At 46.0% G+C, this 17,547-nt stretch overlaps 1 protein-coding gene across 3 annotated transcripts in view; it reads left to right on the forward strand.

Moving 5' to 3' along the window:
• The window catches only part of LOC120929271 (hydroperoxide isomerase ALOXE3-like), a 121,380-nt gene extending 106,828 nt beyond the window's left edge, over positions 1–14,552 (forward strand). For all 3 annotated transcript variants that reach the window (XM_040340594.1, XM_040340596.1, XM_040340595.1), the window contains 4 exons: positions 8,410–8,531; positions 11,031–11,131; positions 12,545–12,715; positions 13,607–14,552. In XM_040340594.1, coding sequence (XP_040196528.1) covers positions 8,410–8,531; positions 11,031–11,131; positions 12,545–12,715; positions 13,607–13,786 — 574 coding nt within the window. In that variant the 3' untranslated portion in view covers positions 13,787–14,552. The remainder of the gene's footprint in view (positions 1–8,409; positions 8,532–11,030; positions 11,132–12,544; positions 12,716–13,606) is intronic.
• Positions 14,553–17,547: the final 2,995 nt, after the last annotated feature.

Here is a 17,547-nt window from a genome sequence, read left to right on the forward strand (position 1 = left end):
TTTAACAGCCCCGCCCAGGGGGCGGTCGCTCCAGACATAACCCTCCTCACTGCAGCCTCAGTTTCGTTCTGCCTAGCAAGGACGTATGGCTCCCTTTTGGGCCCAGCGCCCTGAGGAGAAATTCTATTATACTTTTTCTTGAAGAATCCTCTTTCAACTGTCTGCTGAGAGACAGGCTGGATAATACAGATCCTTGTAGTCTACTCAGTCCGACCAGCAAGCGTGGGCACACCTTTGCAAAGAGGCTGGGTCTGCCACGCCATACCCCATGACTCCTGGGGTGGCTGGTGAGCTTTGCTCCGAGGTCCACATATGACTGGGCTGTGGTGTTGTCTCACTCAGTGGACAGGCCGACATCTACCTCCATTGCGGTTGTAGTTCTGTCAGGAATGCGTCAGCGAGTCCTCACTCGGATGGGTAAGTACTAGGGTTGTCCAGATACCGATACTAGTATCGGTATCGGGACCGATACCGAGTATTTGCGGGAGTACTCGTACTCGCGCAAATGCTCCCGATACCTAAATAGAATACTTTTTTTGTATTTATCAACATGTTCTATGAAAATTCTTTGAGTTTTTTACTACTGCGTGACAAGCAAATAAAACATTTTTATTAATTTTTACTCATTTTTATTCTTTTATAATGTCTTGAGTTAGAGTTCTTCATAATTCTAAAGAAAATATCCTTAGTCTGTATTGTGGTTTGAAAACTGTCACATGACATTTAAAAAAAGTATCGGTATTCGGTATCGGCGACTACATGAAAAAAAGTATCGGTACTTGTACTCGGTCCTAAAAAAGTGGTATCGGGACAACCCTAGTAAGTACAGTCCCTCCTGCTTCTGTGGGTTGGTACAGCTGGGCATTCCTGGGGTTCGGGGGTCCTCTTCTCCTCCCTTCCCTGCTCCTTTTCCTTAGCTGCATTGCTAACATTGCCGTTGTCAGGGGGCCTTTCTGTGGGGACTGTTATCTGGCCTGTTTTTTCACTGTTAAAAAGCCCTGTGATGAGCACTTTGCCGCCATTTGGCACACAGGTCCCTGCAAATGCCGCGCAGTTACCTCATGGTTCTTTTCCTCACACGCTGTGTGCTGAGAGCGGACAGCAGCGCTGGGCAGTCTCCTCCTGAGGTGAGTTCCCTGGTTACCCCTGGTCAGCGCAGCAAGTGGGTGAGAGGCCCTGAATAGGGCTCTAGGAACTTTTGTTTATTTGTAAGGACAGGTGTGCATATTATAATACACACTGTAAATATTATTATCTGGAGTCAGTATCTGGGTCCTTCCCCCACATGCTGGTGGTGGCAGCAGGTGTTAGCACCTGGGATTCCCACAGAGGTTTTATTGTTAGTCCTGGACACGTTTGTGCCAGGGTGGGGGTGGACTGTGGCCGGGCAGTAAAAGAGTGCCCCCTTCTCCCGTTATCCCCTGGGGAATGCTCTGTTATGGAGCCATGGACCAGGTACCTGGGCATTATATCTTGTATGCTCATTGCAATGTTTCTGTGTCTTATCCTTGGTTAAAAAAAAAAACAGGATAAAGCATTTATGGGTGCGCTTTTTACTGCGGCAAGGGACTCTCTTAAGCTGCATAGTGCAGCTGGGTTTCCGCCGAGGGCTCGTTCTTTTTTGGATCACACAAATCAGACCGCTCTTTGTAGGTTTTTTTTCCCTTCTGTGCCCTTTGATAATTTCTGAGATGCGGAATGAGAAAAGCCGCTGAGGGCTTTTGTAGTCCCTCACCGCCGGGCGGGAACCCCCGCTTGTATGGATCTGACTGATGGAAGATCCGAAGTACTGACCCGTTCCAGGTTTACCATGACTTGTGGCCACTACTATGGGGTCTCAGTCGGCGCTGGCGCCATTTTTTTGGGAGGTTTTTCAATTACATTGAAAACTCCCATTGGCTGCCATTTTGTCGTAGCTGCGCTATGGTGCAGCTTACATTGTGGTCGGCCATTTTCCTGTGGCCGCGTTCTGAATGCTCGGCGGCCATCTTGGAGTAGTCCTGACCCCTAGTGCTGTATACAACTCAGAGTGAGCATTTTGCACCAGACAGTGGAGGAGCACCGACTCTCTCCCAAAGTTATTAGGCTAGCGGCCTCATATAGGTCTGTGATGCTTCATTGAATGCTGCGCCCTTGTTATCCAGGGCTTCTGTTTCAGAATGGTTTTATGCACACGGTGGTGTAGTGGTTAACTCCATTACTTGGCAGCAAGAGAGTCATTGGTTCGAATCCAGACACTGACGCCAATCTGCCTGGAGCTTGCATTGTCACTCCCTGTGTCTGCGTGGGTTTCCTCCGGGTACTCCGGTTTCCTCCAAAGGCATGTGTGCATACACCTACATAATTATACATACACACTATGTGTGTGTATTTAGGAGCAACCCTCCCAGGCTGTCAAAGGCCCAGCTGGGGGACCAATCCGTCCCTGGGTGCGTAAGCCGATCACGCTGGCACCCAAATCCTGCCATGTATGTAGCTTTTCCTCCCTGTCTCTAAGTGGGAGGGGCGGCTTGCAGGTTCACAATTCAGTGAAACCTCCCTGCTCTCCGACCAGTGGGTCTGCAAGGTGGTCTCTTCGGAGTAAAGCACTCTGTCTAACGCATAGATGTATCCATGGGAATGCTCACCATTATCTATGCGAAAAAATAAAAGCTCATAATCCCAATCGCGTTCTGCGATCTACCAATCAAAATCTACTCCAGATACCGAAAGCCAACTACAAATCCAAAGGAGATAGATTCGCGGTCCAGGGTCCCAGACTATGGAACGCTTTACCAACCAGCATTCGGTTGGAGGAGAACCACTTGGCATTCAGGAGAAAGATCAAAACTCATCCCTTTTGATATCAAAGGAGACAGGAACAACAAGCACCCAGAGGCGATTTAGTTTGCATGTGCCGCGCTATATACGTTTTTCATTCATTCATTCATTCATTCATTCATTCATTCAGTACTAGATAGGGTTTCCTCCTATCCACAGAACAAAGTTCGTTCCTCGTGTCTTCCTCTTTCGGCCCGTCTGTCTGCCTTGGGCAGTGTGGGATTTGCTAAGCTGCGGGGTAATTTTACCTTTCCTGCAGGACGAGAGGTTTGGGGTTTTCTATGGGCCTCAGGCCCTAAATACCTTTTGTGAACGTCAGGTATTTCCGCATGGAATCCATTTGTTCGTGGTAGCTGCGCTCCATCTGGGGGACGTCCTGGCGTCCTCGGACATTAGGGACGCATGCATGCATGTCCCGTTTTGCGCATGTCAGTGTTTTGTGCTTCGTGATGAGAGAGGGTCTCTGTCAGCCTGTGGCCCTCCCTTTTGATCTGGCGTCGGCACCATGGGTTTTCAGCTAGGAGCATGCACTTATCCTAACTTTGTTGGGACAGCGAGGCTTTGCCTCATTGGCTACTTGGACGACTTTCTTCTGAGAGCAGCTTCTGTCTCCGACCTAGTGGATGTGTTATTCCCATTCAGACCCTCCGAAGATTCGGGTGGGTGTTGAACGTTTAGGCCAGAAGGTGTAGCTCAGTGGCAGCAAGCCTGCACTCCATGTGTGCAACCCAGGGTTCAAATCCTGAGCATGCTAGCTTCCGACTCATCGTTGGAGTATCTAGTGTTGATCCAGACTCCTCGTGGCAAAGGCCCTTCTTCCCCCTGGAGAAATCTTCAGTCTGCGGTGAAGGTATTGGCATCACGCAATCGATCTTCTCTCCGGGTGCCTGCTGGTTCGGGGGCTGTGGGTAGCCTCCTTCAAGGTGGTACTGTATGCCCAGTTCCACACTCTGGTTTTTCTGTTGGTGACAGATCCCAGACTCTTCGGTCCGGGAGGTTGTTTCTTCCTTCCAGTGGTCGGTGTTTACGACGGATGCCAGCTCACGGGTTGTGACCCCGGGGGGATCACAAACCTGGGGGGTTCAGTCGGCCCTGAGTCGACCTCCCTAAATGCGTCTGGTCTCGGTAGCTACCCAGGGTCGGGCCTGGCTAGTGCCTGGGTGGGAGACCGCCTGGGAATACCAGGTGCTGTCTACTGTTCATATTTTGGGCGATCAGGCTATGCTTCTCGTGGTCGACCGATCTGGTTTCAGCTGGACAACAGTACGGTCGTGGCTTCAGTCTACCATCAGGTAAACCGGCAGGCGGACTACTGGAGTCGGCAGATGCTGGACCAGGGCGACTGGTCTTTGTGCTTGGGGTGTTTCGGCTCCCTTGCAGGAGGTGAGCCTCACAGGGCAGGATCTCCTGGCCGCTCGTCTCTGCCACAAGGGTGTCGAAGTTAGTGGCCAAGTCTAGTGATCTGGTACAGACGCATCAGGCGCACTGGTGGCCCTGTGGGGTCTGTATCGGCAACTTTTTGCCGTTCCTCCATGGTAGTTGCTTCCTCGGCTGCTCCAGAGTGGAGGCTGAGGAGATCCTGATGATTCTAATCGCTCCAGATTGACCTTGGTACGCTGATATTGGGCGCCTGGTAGCAGAGGTACCCTGGCGGTTTCCAGGGCAGGAGGTCCCTTTGTCTCGAGGTCCCATACTTCCTCCTGTTGTACAGTCACTGACTTGCTCAACATTATTGGAAGCCAGACTTTAGGTGACGATGTCTGTCTGACTCGGTCATCTCAATGCTGAGGGCACCGTAGTCTTCCGGAGGATCTACCTTCGTACCTTGCAGGCCTACATCTCTTGGTGCGAAGGGATGGAGTGACATCCACGGACGTACTCGGTGTCTAGGGTCCTGCTGTTTTTAAAGCTTGGAGTGGATCTAAAAATTGCTTAAAGCACCGTTTGGGGGCAGATTTCAGCCTTGGCTGTGTTCTTTCAGTGGGCTTTTTTGCGGCCCGTTCCTTGGTGGGCCCCTTTTTGTGTGCAGGGGGTTAGTCCTATACTATCCCCTCTTGGCCCATCCCCCCCCCCATGAGTTTTGACTCTGGTGCTCTCGGTTCTTCAGGAACCTTCCTTTTGGAAACATCAGATTTTCTCTTGACACTATCTCAGAAGGTGGCCCCTTTAGTGGCCTTTACCTCTGTTAGAGGGGTTTCTGAGTTGGCGGTCTTGTCTTGCAAGCCACCATGCTTGATCCTCCATATGGATTAGGTGATGGTGCGCCCGCGACCTTCCCTTCTTCTGAAGGAGGTTTCGGCCTTTCATACTTTAGGTGTGGTACACGCTTTGCGGGTGTACCAGCCTACTACGTCTCCGTTTCGGAGTTCTGACTCTCTTTTGTGTCGGTGTCTGGTCCACAAAAGGGCCTGGCCGTCTCGTCGACCACTATTTCTCGGTGGATCAGGCAGGCCGTCGTACAGGCCTATGCTCTTAAGGGGCGGGTCCCCTTTCCAGTCACTGCACTTTCGACCAGGGCAATTGGTGCTTCCTGGGTTTTTTTTCCGACATCATGTGTCGGTCTCGCAGGTGTGCGAGGTGGCGACTTGCTCGTCCGTTCACGCTTTTTTCCAGAATTTACATGGTTGCTGTGAGTGCATCTTATGTTTTTTTCGGCCGCTAGTTTTTGCCGGCGGCTGTTTTAAAGTTGCACCTCCTCCGTTGAAGAGCTCTGCTTGTTTTGGGGTGAAGTTAAAATTTGTTTTACTGATATATTTCCCACCCCTAGTTTTTGACACTGCTTGGACGTCCCACTTGTCAAGATATAAGGAGCTGTGTCGGTCCATGGACGATAAGAGAAAATAGGATTTTTTGTACTCGCCGTAAAATCCTTCTCTGACGTCCATGGACGGACACAGCACCCACCCCTCCTTTTTTAGGTTTGTACTGCTTGTTACGAACTGAGGCTGCAGTGAGGAGGGTTATGTCTGGAGGGACCGCCCCCTGGGCGGAGCTGTTCAACTCTGTTAATGTAACATGTATTTAATTATCTAACATGTTTCTGCCTAGTCCTCTCCTGTAAACAGGGAACATAACCCACTTGTCAGGATTTAAGGAGCTGTGTCCGTCCATGGACGTCGGAGAAAAGGATTTTACCGTGAGTACAAAAAATCCTATTTTTTACTTTATCAGCTACTGTCAGACTTTAATTTAAGAGGAAAATATTTTTATCTTTACAACCCCTCTTTACAATTCACCCATTTTTAACTAAGACCACCAAGCTACTCATTCACTGCCTTGCTATCTTACCTTCACTCTAGCAACACCCTTCTCACAGTCCTACCTCTTCATAGGCGTTTCCCTCTAGTCTTTCATGAATGCTGCTGCCAGACTCTCCTACCTTACTAACCACTCGGCGTCCACCACCCCTCTCTGCCAATCTCTCCCCTGGCTTCCACTTGCTTTCATTTCAAAATGCTAATTGCAACATACAAAGCCATTTACAACACTACCCCAAGCTACATCACCAATCTTGTCAGCAAATATTGCCCAAACCTTCCTTTCTGCACCTCCCAAGACCTCCTGCTCTCTAACTCTGTTGCCTTCTCCCATGTTTGTCTCCAGGACCTCTCCAGAGGCTCGCCCACCTCCTGGAACTCGACTTCAATCTGTATAGCTATCTCCTACTCTGGCCACCTATAGGTGAGCCTTGAACTAGTCTCTTCAGGAAAGCTTATGCCTACAACTGATCAGCTTACCTCCCCCCCAATTATTACATTTTGTACCACTCGCCCCTCCCTAGAGTGTAAGTTTTAATGAGCAGGGTCCTCATAACTCTTGTGTATTTTATTGTAAAGTGCTGTGCATACTGTTGGCACTACATTTTTGAATAATTATAAATGCATAGATGGGAGAGGTTTTGAATGCCAAAGAATTTGTGTCCATCCAGTCTTGAAATTGAGACGGCTTTGCCACATAGCACAGCCCTGTCTGGCAGAATAGAAGACCCATTTTTCTTTGCTGCATTTACATCTTGTCCTAGCCCAGTGTTTCTCAATTCCAGTCCTCAGGCCCCCCCAACAGGTCAGGTTTTCAGGATTTCCCTCAGATGAAAAGGCTGTGGTGATTACTAAGGCAGTGAAACTGATCAAATCACCTGTGCAAAATAATGGAAATCCTGAAAACCTGACCTGTTGGGGGGGCCTGAGGACTGGAATTGAGAAACACTGTCCTAGCCCGTCACAGGATCGTAATCGGTGTCAGCAGACTGAGCTGCTCATTATTATTATTTTTTTTTTTTGTTCTGTGCTAATTTTTCTGTCACTTTCTGTGGCAGGCGCAACACTATAAAGTGCCTCATGCGCTGTTGCATTAGAAGAATTGTGATATCTCTGACTTTTCAGTCCAACAAGACTGTCTATTACTCTGAAAATTCCTCTATTGCCGTTCTATGGAAGCAGTAAGGTTTAAAGAGCACACCAAATGCTTTATTAACTTCTTTATTAACTTCACTTTTCTTCATAGATAACACTGCTGCTTTTCAGCACAGTCCATGTACAAACACGTGTTGAATAATTAAAACAGAAAATGGCAGTTCAAATATTTAATCTTGTCATTCAACATAAAATGGTGGCTAGATTTCTTTCTTCAGTATTTTTTTTCTCTTTCTCTTCAAAGCATTCTCGGATTTCTCTGAAAGGTATAACTGTGGTTTGCAATGTTGCTTTAGTTCGGTTAGCTTTGGTGCAGTTAACTTGTTAGAGTGGATGGATGTGACTTGGTTCAAATGACTGAATGCAGTTAAGGCGGTTAGATGACTGTTTGATGGCTTAGTTCAGTGGAACTACAAGTGAACACACAACTAGATCAGTATTCAGTTCTGATCACACTATGTACAATAAGAACATGTATATAACTTGTGTAACGTACCTATTTAGGCCCTTGCTTCCATAAAACTGAACTCTGTATGTCTGCTCTTTCTCCATGTGGAATGAATGCAGCACATGTACAGTACTAGGAACCTCCCAGACAGAATGGATGCAAAAAGGTGTCTGTGATAGGTCAAGACTTTGCTCAATGTGAGGCTACTGATGAGTCACAAGAGCTTAACTCTATGCTCTCTGGCATGAAATCTACTGTGTAATTTGAGCTCACCTTCACTGTCACACAAACAATTCTTAAAGGCATATATTTTCTTTTGCCTCTGCGAATACAACTATTATGACATTCAAGCATAAAATCGCAGTGAAAAACTTTGCTTTTGTGTCTCACATATAAACATGTGCACTACATTTAGATTCTTAGCAGGTTTAGCTGTATATACATGTAGGTTATATTGGCTACCTAGGACAGGTTCTAGCTGGCCAGCTACACTTTCATATTAAAATGTTTGTTGGCACATGGGCACAGTGGCATGAATGGTTCCTTATGCTGCCCCTCTCCCCAGCGTAAACTCTACAAAACACAAGTGATGGATACCAGTGCAAAATCTTACACTATTAAAAACAAATGTAATGTATTAATGAATACAATTCTGCATTCCTCTGTATCTGTTTGTTTGGACTTGGCTTTCATGTGAATCTCCCTGAAGCTTTTTTTTTTTTTTTTCAGCTTTGTGTCCAACATAATTAATTACTATTATACAAGTGATGAGATGGTCAAGGAAGACCCTGAACTTCAGGCCTGGGTAGCTGAGATTTTTAAGGAAGGATTCCTGCAAAATAAGTGTTCAGGTATATTTCCACTCCGGTGTTCTTTAGTCAGTGTTGATTACTAAAAAAGCACCTAATTTCTTAAACATGAGTTCTGTTATGTAAATATAAAGATGTGGCACAAACAACCATTCATGGGTGCCTCTGAGTCTGGTTAAAAGTTTAAACTGGGTCTCTCTTGAAATGAAATGACAGAGTACTGGAGAATGTTTCATATATTTATATAAAATTTCCCCTCACTTGCATTTTAATAAATTGATAAGCTGATTGCGTTTGCCTCTTGCAATACAGGACATATCTGGTGAAGAAAAGATGAGCAGGTGGAACATTAACGCACATGCCACCACTGTTTGAATTTTGCATTGCATTTAGGTAGTAACGTCATATTTCTAAGCACAACATCTTTACCTGTGTTGTACATGGAAGCAAATTTTGTAATGTTGGTCATGTTTTGTGGTAAATGCATATTAACAGATGTTAAATTGAACCTGTGACCAGCCTACTCGGATATGTATATATTAACAAGCGGCAAATGGACTTTAAAAACGACATGTGTAGCTGCAGGCACTATAGAGCAATTCTACTTTCTGTTGTGAAATTTGAAGATTAAGTACTGCAATTGATCAAATGGTTCTCTCAGCAGCTCAGTTTACCCTTTTAATGGTGTGACTCGACAGCTTTGCCTTCTTGTTTTCCCTCCCAGCTGTGTATTAGCAGGCTTCTAGACTTCTATATAATTTTAAACATGGAGCAAGGGGTATCTTTGTTTCTGTGGGTTTCCTCAATGTATTCTAAATTGACCCACTAAAGATTAGAATTTTTTTTTTTTTCCAAATCCAACTATGGCCAGCATTAGCAATTAACGGGTTAGAAAACCTTGTTAACCTTTTCCTGCCCGTGCTATAGCTGAAAGACTGCTACAGTGCGGGCCTAAATTGCCAGAAGGGTATCCATGTACATCCTTCCATGCATGAGCTGTCTGCGTGCCCCCTGCGAGGCTCGCAGGGCATGCTCTGATCAGTGAGTCAATGATCCTGGCCCCTTACCACATGATCAGCTGTCAGCCACGTGATGTAAACAGAAGATTGTAATCTGCTTTTTTTCTTCAAGCTGACAGCGCGAGGAGAAAAAAAGCCGGTTTACGGCTTCTGTCAGAGGGACGTTGGTCCCACACTTGGAGAGCCACTGCAGCTAAGCAGTGTATACCAGTGCCGCCTTATCAGTGCAGCCTCAACAGAACACATGAAGGTGAAAAATTAACTGTTTGCAAAATGTTATTTTTTTTTTTTCGCTGTCTGTCCCATTGCAGAGATTTTCTTTCACTTCTTGTGCCATAGTCAAACAGGAAGTGAGAGGAAATTCTTCCAAATTAGGGGTTATCTCTGCAAATGAAATCTCATCAAATTAAAGCGGAGGTTCACCCTAAATTATAAGTTTGGCTGTCTAAAACCACCAGCCATTGTTAGCAATGTATCCGTTTTTTTTGTTTTTTTTTTAATCGGCCTCCTTACCTTTTGTACTCGGACCTTTTGTGAGCTGTCACTGGGCGTGGATTCCAAATTCCCCCGACCAGCGCTATGAGTCCTGAGAATCCCAGGAGACGCGCTTTGCTGAAATCCCGCAGGTCACGTGACTAGTCAGGCGTGTCATGTGACTAACCTTTCTATCAGCTGCTCATTTCACGTTCTGAGTGAGAGCTGATAGATAAGGTATATGTGATCACAACGGGGCGTGACCTACGCTGGCCGTTGTGATGGCAACAGTGCAGTGTTGACGGCGATGGTCGCCATCAACACTGCACATGCGCGGGATAGAGCGGTGAATGCTGGGACGTCAGCATTCACCGCATCCCGGAAGGACAAGGAGCTGGGCTTCACAGTGCCCACAGTAAAGATGGAAACGTCCATCTTGGAATTTTAAAAGATCTTTTTATGGCGATTTGCAATGCAGCGGGCTAAAAGACTGGGACAGGTGAGCGGGTACTTTCACAAGGTAAGAGCGGCAGAAGCCATAAAAAAAAAACCCTGCGGAACCCCCGCTTTAAGGGTGTTTATTGGGGACCCCAGTTAACCAGAACTAGTGTCCCATTTGAATAATTTTCCCTCTATTACTTTTCTGGGGACAACCCAGAATTTGGCATTTTATTTTACTTTCACTTTTAATGATATTGGTTAACATAACAAATAGAGGGTGAATCTCCCTAACTGTTGCACAGGCAACAATAAAAACTTACACACGTTCCAATCATTCTCCACTTGATCCAAAACGAAGACGTTTTTGCCTTTTAGTTATACTTTGAACTCTTCACTATTCCTTGTGATACTGCCTACATGGGGGAACATTCATGTCTCTACAGCATTCCTATTTAGAGGACAATCTGTGCCTGCAAACTTTTTTAAAGGTTGTCGGATCATGAATTCCCATGTAATTGTTCTCCAAAGTATATGGCATATTGTCTTGTATCCATGCTGAATAATCAGAGGTAATCGCGTTCTTAAACTTTGTTCTCTTTCCTGACAGAAGTCCCATATTCCTTGGGAACCAGAGCTTCTCTAATCAAATACCTGACAATGGTCATCTTCAGATGTTCTGCTCAGCATGCAGCTGTCAATAGTGGTCAGGCAAGTATGATGGTACTGTCCTTGCTGATTAAGCAAATTAACAATCCAGAATTGCATAAGTTTAGTCAGTTACAAGCATTTGGCCACATCTTTGCCATTCAAAACGGCAACCAGATTAAAATGTGTAGTCCTGTTTTTGGGGAAGGGGGCCGGAGTTCTGAGGAATAGGATTTTGCGCTAAACCTGTAGGTAAATGAAAGGACCAGATCCTTTGCTAGGTGGAAGAGTGGGTTTGATAAAGTTGGCAGTGCTTCCACCCAGGACAAAACTTCTATGAACAGAGGATTCCCTTTCCTGGGAAATTAACCAGTAATATAAACAAAGTAAATGCAACCAGCATACAGTATAACATTAAGCATATAGATGCACATCAGTATAGTCGGGCCGATCCGCACTATAGGCTCAATATGCAAGCCACTTAGGGCCCCGCAAAGCTGTGGAGGGCCCCCCAAATTACTAGAGGCCCCGCCCGGTGAGAAGTCATTTTCGTCCCCTCACCACCCCGTTTCTCAACTTGCTGGGTGCATGGGAGAAGAGGCAAGAAGTCAGCACCCCCTTTTCACTTTAATGTAAGATGTCATTTCCGACACCAAGAGCAGAACACCCCCTCCCCCCACTCTTCTCAACTTTAATCTTTAATGTGACATGTCACTGTCGGCAGCGCCCCCCCCCTGCTTCTCAACTTTAATGTGACATGTTATTTTGCTTAGGGCCCCAGGGAGGTCTGGATCAGCACCGAGTATAGTAATACCACAAACTTTATATAAGAAGTGCATGCATCCAATGTACAAACAAGTATTGTCAGCAAAGGCCCTGATGGGGGTACTGGTGGAATTGTGCACATATAGCCAGGTGTGTGTGTATATAGGTATTAATAGAGGTGCACCCTGATGAATATTGCAGCAAAGTCCAGATGCAGAGGCCCCTGGGAGATGCAAAATTCTAGTGCACCTAGATCACTGCTCTTCTAAGAATACCCAATAAACATATCAGGGGTGAGGTGAATGGGGTAAAGTCAAAATTGCCGACAGAAGATCCACACTTTGCTTCAATACTTGTCAATCACTTGACATTGCCTATGCTCATGTTATAGCATGTGGTTTTCATTCATTACTGGTAGGGATGAGCGTAACAAAACATGGATTTTTGATTTTTCATGTTCAGGTCCCATAGACTTTAATAGTTTGCAGCTTGCGACAAACTTTTTCCCTGTTTGGGAGTTCTGGAGTAAACTGAACCGGGGAATGTTCAGCCCATCTCCATTGGTAAGTGCATTAAAGTACTGAAGACAAATGGCCAGCAACAGGCAGGTAACATTTATAAGGAAGTCGGCAATGGCAGTTCCCATATGTATTTGTACACTTAGTGGAGTCTTAATCTATGATTGTTTTCATTTGTTTGCCTCTTCTGCAGTTTGACTTCTATTCTTGGATGCCTAATGGCCCCACCACCATGAAAAGCCCCCCGCCCAGCACCAAAGGTGACAATACAATGGAGACGATTTTGAAAGCATTGCCGGATGTAAACAGTACAGCTGCTGGTATAAGTACTGTGCGGATTCTCAGCACTGAGCCCATGGATAGAGTGAGTGTTTGGAAGTAGTGAGAAGTAATACACATATGCCTAGGGCCTAAAAACTGTAACGCATGTAGCGCCCTGCTCCTGTTGAGCAGGTGCTATTTGTAAATTTAGTTGTCTGAGCTGTAGTTTAGCTCAGAATTTTAGGGCAAATTATGGTTTCTGTTCCAGTTCTGCTGCATTGCACACATTTCACCTGACTGTAGGTGTCGCTGTCACCAGGAGTTGGGGTTGGAAATGCAACGGGCTGGGTGTATTGCGTGCCTCTTGCCCAGAAGCAGCCCTAAGGCGTGGTCCCCACCGCTGTGCATCCTGGGGAGGGGGTACTTAAGGGGCAAACACCATTCTGGCAGGGTCTTCCGATCCTGACCTGATAGCCCTAATGGCCTCAGGAACGTGTTAACAGCATTTTGGTCTCGGGGCCTGCTGGCCCGAGGCTCTGCTACTGAGGGTAGGCTCAGGAGTTTCTGGGGCCTACTGGTCCCAGGGATGGTCCTGTGCTGTCTTCTCTGCAGGAAGAAGCCAAACAATTAAGGATTCAATTAGAGGACACATCCTGGCTAATCTACCTCACAGTGCGGCCGGTTTAACTGAAAGATCCTGGCACCGTGAGCTGTGTAATTTCTTTGGAACTTTGAAAAGTGTGTGTGTGGTTGCATGATCCTTGCAGAAAAAGAAACAAAGTGTTGGTGTGGACATTTGTAACTTCAAGAAGGACCCCTAGGACAATAATGGTGAACAGTAAGGTAACGGCAGGCCCAAATCTAAACCGTCAGCTCCTACAGGGGTACTGCTACACACATGATTTATGTCAAATAGAACCTGACAATCTAATGCATTTCCAGGGTCTGCTATGGCATATAGTGATTATTTAATAATGCAAGGTCTCCTTTACAGAGGCGTCTAGGAGAGTACCCCAATGAACGTTTTACAGAGAAGACCCCACAACTGTTCATTAAGAAGTTCCAACAGCAACTGTCTGAGATCTCCAAATGCATCCAGGAGAGGAACGAGACCATGCGTCTGCCCTATCCCTACCTGGACCCAAGTCAGATAGAAAACAGTGTCTCCATTTAATAGCGATAGTGATGGATCTGCTTTCTGACTTTTTTCAATGCTTTGCATCTTTCTATATGTGATGATATCATTGCAGACTATCATAACATCTAAGGATAAATGTGGATAACATCTCTATCAAAAATGTTTTCTCTGTGAAATATATATTTTTATGTAAAAATATTTACAATCTTTTTGCTCTCCTCGGCAGTATACCAGCGTTTGTGGCCACTGAACATAACGGTTAGGAAAACATATATGGTAATGGGTCCAAATGTAGATTTTACAAATGCATTGCTTGTTTGCCTTTTGCATTTTGTTCCTTCCTCACGCCATGGCTAGGAGATGCTCTAGTATAGCTAGTCCCACCCTCTTTTCTGTCTTTAGTTTGTTCTGAGCACATGTAATTGCTGAAGGTAGACATACTATTGTTTTTGACCTATCTGATCTTAATCTGTTAAGATCTGCACACATTTTGTATTAAAGCGTTCTGCTATCTGCAAGATGTCATTTGAATTGAGTCACTGTCTGCTATTTTACTGAGACTATAAGTTACAACTATCTTGCCACAACTGGATCATTTATAGAGGGCACACTTCAGTGCTTAGATTAGATGGAGAAGCAGAACATATGGTATATATGTAAAAGAACTAGGGACACAAAGCACGATAGAAAAGCTGTTTGCAAACTGGAAAACTATACTTTTTGTGTTTTTTGATTGCATAAAATGTACAGCATGAGATTCTCAGGCCCTTTTTGAAAAATAAAAAGCACTATTTGACAGATTTCCTGAATGCTGAAAAAGTGTCGATAATCATTTACATGGCTTTTGCACATACTGAAGTGACCTGCATTTTACAGCATGGGGGGGGGGGATGTAGGTCACTGCAAGGACACTGGTGTCATGTTCTGTGCACTAAAATGCTACATGTATGCAAGTGGAACTAGCCCATCCTGTACAGGATCTTCTCCGCTGCCTAGGCCCCCTTGTGTACACCCCCCCCCCCACCCAGTCCGCAGGTCTGCCAGCTTTCCCCTCTCCTCCCTAGCCAGCTGCTGCAGGGGATTGTTTCAGTATGTCGGGGGGGTCTAAACATGTCATATCTACCAGCCCCTTTCTTTTCTGAATGATCACTCGCTGTGTTTATAACTAAAGCATATTAAAGTGTTTACTATGCTTCAGTTTGAATGAACAGTGAGACTGTTCATTCTTTGTAGCTCAGGCTTCAGCAGTAAAGTATTAAGGACTTTGCCCTTAATCACTTACACTGTCAAAATGTGAGACATCAGGGGTCTGTTTGGTGAAATATCGGGGTCTAAAGAACCCTCCAACAGGGATGTGGGGAAAAATTGAATATAAAACCATTGTAAAAATAAAAAAAATTGAAGGCCTCATGCACAAGTCATGGTTGCCAACAGTCCTGATTTTGGGACACTCGTCCCGATTAATTTCCCGGGTTTTCTTTCTCCACTGAACACACAGCGCCACTTGTGGAGTTTGCTTTGCTCTGCAGCTGCCGTATGTGGGGATGTCTATGTTGCAGCGATGTTTGTACAAAGGGGCGGTAGTAACTATGTACGGGGGGGGGGGTTACTAAGTGCATAGGGGGGAAAGGGGTAACTATGTACAGGGGGGTAACTATAGCTATACTTGGGACACTGATGTAAGGACTAAGGCTAGGGACACCTGATGCAAGGACGGACTCTGCTGGTGGCAGGTCACATGCTCAGGAGTCCCTCTGATTCTTGTTTTGCCCAGGAGCTTTGTCTTTCTTTTGTTTTGCCCAGGAGCTTCTTTCCTTCCTTTTCTTTTTTTCTTGCTTGCTTTCTTCCCCTGTAACATTTGTTTTGCTGTCTGTGCGCATCTGTTCAGAAGATTGCACCTCACTTTCTGTCCCAATGACTATATATAATATATATATATATTAATATAATTTTTTATTATAATATAATTTTTTATTTTTTTTTGTGAAACGAGGATTGGTGATAAAGCATCAGTGGACAGGAGACACCCTCTTGCAGAAAATTTCCCTTCCTAGGGGTAGATTTCCTGTTGTCTCCTTCCATTTGTAAGTTGGATGTTTGAAAGTAGGGGCCTGCCATATATGCTCTGCAGAAATATGGGCACTAGGTGTTGGTGTTGCCACAACACCGTAAGCCCTCACAGTTGGTCTTGGTGGGTGCTGGAACGCCCTGCTGTGAACTATTATATCAAGAATTGTAATTGCATGCCATTGTTGAACAGTGGTAGAAAAATTGGGCCTTTGGTGCTGGTGCCACAACACTGTAAGTCCTCAGTTACTCTTGGTGGGCGCAGGAATGGGCCCTGCTGCAAAGTTATGCAACAAAAATTGTAATTGCACTCCCCTGTTTAACAGGGGCAGAAAAATTGGGCCTTAGCCACTGGTGGTGGTGCCCAGAACCAAAAATGTTCTTACAAGCCATCTGCATGATGATCATTGAGGAGGAAAAGGATAGTCACTCAGCATCAGCATAGGCAGTCTTGAAGGGATCTGACATTTCAAAAAAAATATATTCAGTTACATCAGCATCAGGTGCTTGGTAGCTGGTGGTGATCCAAGCCTAATTAATTTTTACGAAGGTCAGTCAATCGACCGAGTCGGAGAGGCGCACCCTGTGATCGGTTACAAAGCCTCCAGCAGCACTGAATGTGCGTTCCGAAAGCGCTGGATGCAGGATAGGCCAGTAGCTAAATTGCAAACTCTGGCCAGTGATCCATCCTTAAGACCCAGTAACCCAGAGGATTTTTGGTGGGAAAGGTGTCCAAGTCTGATCTTCCCCTAGGAATTCCCGCACCTACATGACACTGGCAATTGGTTGCTGGAACCGGTCATACCTTGGGCCTGCGGACTAAAAAATTGTCTGAACGCATTGGTCAGACAGCCACCTTCTCCACCGCTCCTTCTATGACTGACCGAAGCCTCAGCAACACGTTGTCCAGGACCAGGATTTTGTAACCTCCCCATCTCTGGGAACGTGTTGCACAGACCTTTTCTGCAAGGCCCCCCGAAGATGTTTCATCTTCTGCTCCCTTTGCGCCGGCAAGATAAGGTCTGCAACCTTACCCTTGTAACGTGTATTAAGGAGGGTTGCCAGCCAGTAATGATCCCTCTCCTTGATGGCACGAATACGAGGATCCTTCTGCAGGATCAGGGAGGCCATAAAGCGTAGGTTTGCTGAGGCATTCAGTGCGGAGTCCTCTGGGTCACCGAGGACGACATGATCCACAGCCACGTACACATCCATGGGTTTCTTGGGACTGTAATTGATCCCTTGAAGGCTGATGCTGAGTGCTAGACTCTACCTCCATGCTGACACAATTCTCCTCGTCCTCTTCCTGTGTGATAGGCGGGCAAGCAGGAACACTGTCTGGATAAAGGGGGGCCTTGAGAGGTAAGGAAGTCCTCCTCCCTCTGTTCTGCCTTAAGGCCCCTGTCCATTATTTCACGCAGTGTGTGCTCCAACAGGTGGATAAGAGGGATAGTGTCACTGATGCATGCGCTGTCACTGCTCATCATCCTCGTGGCCTCGTCAAATGGTGACAGGACAGTGCATGCATCCCTGATCATGGCCCACTGGCGTGGGGGAATAAAAGCTCCCCTATCCTGCTGCCATATTGGCACAGATACTCATTGATGGCCCTCTGCTACATGTGCAGCATGGCCAACATAGAGTTCCACCTGGTGGGCATGTCAGATGGGCAGGTTTTATTCCTTTTGGAGGTCTGCCAGCCAAGCACTGGCATTATGACTGTCGGAAAT

The sequence above is a fragment of the Rana temporaria genome, chromosome 2, assembly GCF_905171775.1.
Source record: "Rana temporaria chromosome 2, aRanTem1.1, whole genome shotgun sequence".
Taxonomy (NCBI): domain Eukaryota; kingdom Metazoa; phylum Chordata; class Amphibia; order Anura; family Ranidae; genus Rana; species Rana temporaria.